Below are 5426 nucleotides of genomic sequence, written 5' to 3' on the forward strand. Positions count from 1 at the left end.
TCTTTCCAGGAGAATGAAGGCAGCTAAGGAATTTAAAGACCACTGGGCAAGTGAGATGTCTGAAGAAAAAGGATGAATCATCCAGAGAAAATGTCCCAAGAAAGAGAGTAAATTGGCCTATTGGCATATCACATCTCCAACAGGACAAATTTTCATAAATCTTCCCAAATGTTTGCTTCCGTTGTTCTCTATAGACACATACGGCAAATGGTCCTTTTGTAGTTAGTCCCAGTTTAATTAAAAATTAAAGCTGGCTTTGGAGTCGGAGTGTGGCTCTCTCCTTCTCTAAACCCAAGCATGCTTGTTGAAGGAAAATCCAAAATCTCTGTATCATGTTAGAAGAGCCACCTGATATGGAATAGAACAAAAGCTAAAATTTAGGGACTATTCTAAATTCACTAATCTTGTAATTCTTTCATCTTATTTTGACTCTTTAACACTTTAAGTTATAAATATTATCTCAAAATTTATAAGATTAATATATTTTTAAACTTTTTGTCATGATATTAATGGTCATATAGAACACTAACTAATTCTAGAATAAGGATCATCTAGTTTCCTGTATGTGATTTCAGGTTTTAATCTCTATCAGGTAACTAGGAATTAAGTTTTATAATCTGGATGTACATAACAAAGTATGGTCCTTTAACCTCTTGAGATCAGTGGCACATGACATTTAAAATGTTTAGGTTTTCTGCAATGAACCGAGACCATGCCTAACAGTGACCTTTGAAGTCTCCAAAAGGAGGATGGAATCTCACAATGACAATTCTACCAGGATTGTGATAACACCACTAAGCTGACAAACACTACCTAAAGATCAACTTTGGACTACAAACTGCTCAGAACAATTTCAAGGTAGCTAGCTGAGATGTCCCAACCTCACAGACTACTCCAACCAGGACTTGGGACAAGCCCTGCACTTTCCCATTACACAGAGACTGGACAACAAATGATACAGCTACTTCTCCCAGGACTTGATAACTATCCCAATCTTTTTCAGGGTTCACTAAAGATGCTATCACCCCAGACAGCAGGAAATAATTTTAAGAACAAAACACCCACATTCCCAAGAGGAGGGGTGGGCAGTTTTTGGTTATAGATATTTATCATTATTTAAGGTGGTTGGCTACAAGTTGTTATTGGTAATGGTTAATGGTCAGGAAAAAAAAAAAGCTGAACAAAGGAGATTAGATTCAGGGTTCTTGTTCTAAAAAGAAAAAGGAGGGATATAGATATGATAGGATAAAAGAATAGATTATTGGCAGTGGCGATCGGAGTCCGACTAGAGCGCAATCATGTCTATTATGTCCTATAACGGAGGGGCTGTCATGGCCATGAAGGGAAAGAACTGTGTGGCCATCGCCGCGGACAGGCGTTTCGGGATCCAGGCCCAGATGGTGACCACAGACTTCCAGAAAATCTTTCCCATGGGTGACAGGCTCTACATAGGCTTGGCCGGGCTGGCCACCGACGTCCAGACAGTTGCCCAGCGCCTCAAGTTCCGGTTGAATCTGTATGAGCTGAAGGAAGGTCGGCAGATCAAGCCCTACACCCTCATGAGCATGGTGGCCAACCTCTTGTATGAGAAACGGTTTGGTCCCTACTACACAGAGCCTGTCATTGCCGGGTTGGACCCGAAGACCTTTAAGCCCTTCATTTGCTCTCTAGACCTCATTGGCTGCCCCATGGTGACTGACGACTTTGTAGTCAGTGGAACCTGCTCCGAACAGATGTATGGGATGTGCGAGTCTCTCTGGGAGCCCAACATGGATCCAGAACACCTGTTTGAGACCATTTCCCAAGCCATGCTGAACGCCGTGGACCGGGATGCTGTCTCAGGCATGGGCGTCATTGTCCACATCATTGAAAAGGACAAGATCACCACTAGGACACTGAAGGCCCGGATGGACTAACCCTGCACTCTGGTCCCGGTTTCCTTTTGTTATTTTTCTTTTTAATAAAACTGCTTTTCTTTCAAAAAAAAAAAAAAAAAGAAAAAAGAATAGATTATTGAATCTACTTTTAAACAAAAAATAAACAACAACTACTAGTCTTAATAGTATAGGTTCTTTTTTTTTTAAATGATAATGAGATAATGATAATGCTCCTGGCAGCACCAATATACTTCAGAGAAGATGATGGGCATCAAAAAAATTCCATATGGAGTTTACTCTCTTTGTGTCAAAAGCTAGCTAGCCACAGGGCAAGAAAGTGTCCTTTCCTTGACTACTGACAATATATTGTCCTAACTGGACAAGAAGGACACAAAAGAAAGTGACTGCCAAACACTGTTAAGACAAAAAAAGGACAGTCTTTCAAAATAGCTTACTTCACAGAAAAGTCTGTCGTATATGTTAGGCCTGTAGGCTGCATATGGATGTCCCAACATTACAGAGGGCCCTTGGGTGACCGTCCAGGTAGCTGTTTCTGTCATTTCTCACATTTTTTGGAAGTTACTTGTTTGCACTTCCTGCTTACTTAGGTAGTATGCCCATCTTGTGTCTGTAGTGTGAAGCGGCGGGCTGTGTCCCGCCACCCGGCTAGCTTTACCCAAAATAATTACACGGAAACTGTATTCTTTTAAAACACTGCCTGGCCCATAATTTCAGCCTCTTATTGGCTAATTCTCACATCTTCCTTTAACCCATATTTAGTTATCTGGGTAGCACCACGAGGTGTGGCTTACCAGGAGAGATCTTAACCTGCGTCCATCTCGGAGAGGAGAAGCATGGAGACTCACCACGCGACTGCCTGAAGCGTCTCTCCCTAACTCTACTTCCTTGTTCCCACAATTCTGTTCTGTCTACTCCACCTACCTAATTTTCTCTTAAAGGGCCAAGGCAGTTTTCTTTATTAATTAACCAATGAAAGAAACATAGACAGATAACTCTCCTCCATCATTGTGTCTCTGATGAAGTTGAAGACTAGATAGTTATAGTTTTTCCTTGTGAACAAATTCAGAAAATAAACTCATGTAAAGAGGTATAAAGTGTATAGGGTTGAGATACATCAAAGGATAGTGTTGCTTCTGTCCCTAGTTTCCTTTTTGAATAGTTTAAAAAGACTAACTATATATCTTCTTTGAATGTCTGTTTGAATTCTTCTGATCTTGTCCTAGACTTTTTTTAAAAGATGGACTGCTTTTTATTACTATTTCAATTTCCTCATTTGTTATCCAACTAAATGGAGTAGAGGCTTTAAAAAATATTCCATTATACTATTCTGAATGTCTTTAATGTCTGTTGTCATAGTTCCCTGTTCATTTCTTACCTTCGTTAATTTGGGCTTTCTCTTTTGGCTAGATGGGCCAAGGGTCTGTCAATCCTGTTTCTCTCCTCAAAGAACCAGCTCTAGGATTCATTGATTCTTCGAATTGTTTCTTTGATTCTATTTCATTGACTTCAGTTCTGATTTTTATTGTTCTTTGCAGTTGACTGGGTGCAGAATTGATTTATTCTTGGTTTTCCAACTTTTGAGTTGCATCACTAAACCGTTTATTTCTGTCCTTTCTGAGTTTTCAGTGTAGACACTTAGAGCTATAAATCTCTCTCGTAGGACTGTTTTCGATTGGTCCCAGAGGTTTTGTTGTATTGTGTTTTCACTTAGTTCTGTGAAGACATTTTTATTTCTTTCTTGATATTATTTTACCCATTCGTCATTCAGTAATGAGTTATTTAATCTCCATGAATTTGTATATTTACTAGAGTTTGCCATCAATGTTAAGTTTTATTGCACTATGGTCAGGTAGGATACAAGGAGTAGTCTCAATCTTCTTGAATTTGTAAAGCTTTTTCTGCATCCCAGGATGTGGCATGTTTTAGAAGAGCTTCTCTGTGTTGCTGAGTAGAATCTGTATTCTTTGCTTTTTGTGTTGAATATTCTGTGAATATCTACTGGGTTCATCCACTTGATGTGTGGTGTTAATTATTTCTGCATCTCTGTTTAAGTTTTGTCCAGATGACCTGCCTACTGGGAAAAAGTAGGGTAGTGAAATCACTTACTATAAGTGGATTGTTGTCCATCTCTGTCTTTAACTCCAATAGTACGTTTTTAACTGAACTGGGTGCTCCAGAGTCTGGTGCACGTATATTTAGTGTAGTGGTGTCTTCTTGGTTAACGGTTTCCTTGGTTACAATGAAGTGTCCCTCTTTATCTTCTCTGGTTACTTTTAGTTTAAAGCCTATTTTGCTTCGTCGTCCCATTTGACTGGAGTACTTTTGCCCATTCTTTTACTCCGAAGTGGAAGTGGCCCCATCTTTAAAACTAAGATGTGTTTCTTGTAGGCAGCAGATCAGTGGATTTTCTTGATCCATTCTGTCAGTCTCTTTTATTTGAACAATTGGAACCATTGATATTTAAAGTCATGACTGAGTTTTGTGTTAATCCTGGTTATCTCAAGGCATGCAGCTCTCCCCTTGTACTTCTGTGGCAAATCTATAAGTCATTTTGTTAAAGCGGTGGGGAAGATGAAGTAAGAGATTTTTAAAACGTATTTTTGTTTTTTATGTATATGGGTATTTTGTGTATATTTTTATGTATATGCATGCATCTGTGCATCATGTCGGTGGTGCCCACAGAAGCCTGAAAAGAGTGTTGGACCCCCTGAAACTGGGGCTCCCTACGGTTGTGAGCTTTCATGTGGCTGCTGGGAATCAAACCCTGGTTCTCTAGAAGAACAGCCAGTGAGTACTGCTAACCACTGAGCCATCTCCAGCCCCCACTCCACCCCCAAGGGATGGTTCAAAGTCCAGGTAGGTTAATATAATCTTTAAGGTGGGTGGACAGACACCCTTCTTCACTGAGACAAACACGTGTGCAGCACACCCTGTTGGTGGCAACCTTGCTTGTCACTGGGACACAGTAGTGAAAACTGGTGTGTAGGTTCTGTCTGGGGAGACACCACCCATGTTGGTAAGAATTCTGAGCCCAAGAAGGGGCTGGAGAGATGGCTCAGCGGTTAAGAGCACTGTCTGCTCTTCTAGAGGTCCTAAGTTCAATTCCCAGGGAACTGGATCCCTCTTCTGGAATGCAGGTAAACATGCAGGCTGAACAATATATATATATATATATATATATATATATATATATATCTCACAAATAAATCTTAAATAAATAAATGTTAAAAAAAAGAATTCTGAAGCCACAGTCAGAGAGCACCATTGGGGAAGGTTTTCTGGACAGAGTGGTGTTCACAGTACTTGCTGGGTTAGAGGCTGGAGGGAAGATTGTCCTGGCCCATGACTCCAGGCCGTCAACCTTGGGGGTGCTGGGTTGAGCAGCAGCCCTGGCACGTGTGCTCAGGGTGCATCCTGCTGCCAGTTACTCCCTCCTCTGTGCTCAGGTCGAGAAGTCCTGAATAGTGAGCAACGTGGCTGAGCCCTGACTCCTGGAGCCTGGGCTGCCTCATCTATGAGATGATCACG

The 5426-nt window shown here is 40.9% G+C and overlaps 1 protein-coding gene across 1 annotated transcript; it reads left to right on the forward strand.

Annotated features, from left to right (window-relative positions):
- The first annotated feature begins 1270 nt into the window (after nucleotides 1-1270).
- Nucleotides 1271-1916, forward strand: LOC119799913 (proteasome subunit beta type-3). Its single transcript, XM_038309769.1, has one exon. The coding sequence runs from the start codon at nucleotides 1299-1301 to the stop codon at nucleotides 1914-1916; it is 618 nt and encodes a 205-aa protein (XP_038165697.1). The 5' UTR covers nucleotides 1271-1298.
- Nucleotides 1917-5426: the final 3510 nt, after the last annotated feature.

This window comes from Arvicola amphibius, chromosome 1, assembly GCF_903992535.2.
Source record: "Arvicola amphibius chromosome 1, mArvAmp1.2, whole genome shotgun sequence".
NCBI lineage: Eukaryota > Metazoa > Chordata > Mammalia > Rodentia > Cricetidae > Arvicola > Arvicola amphibius.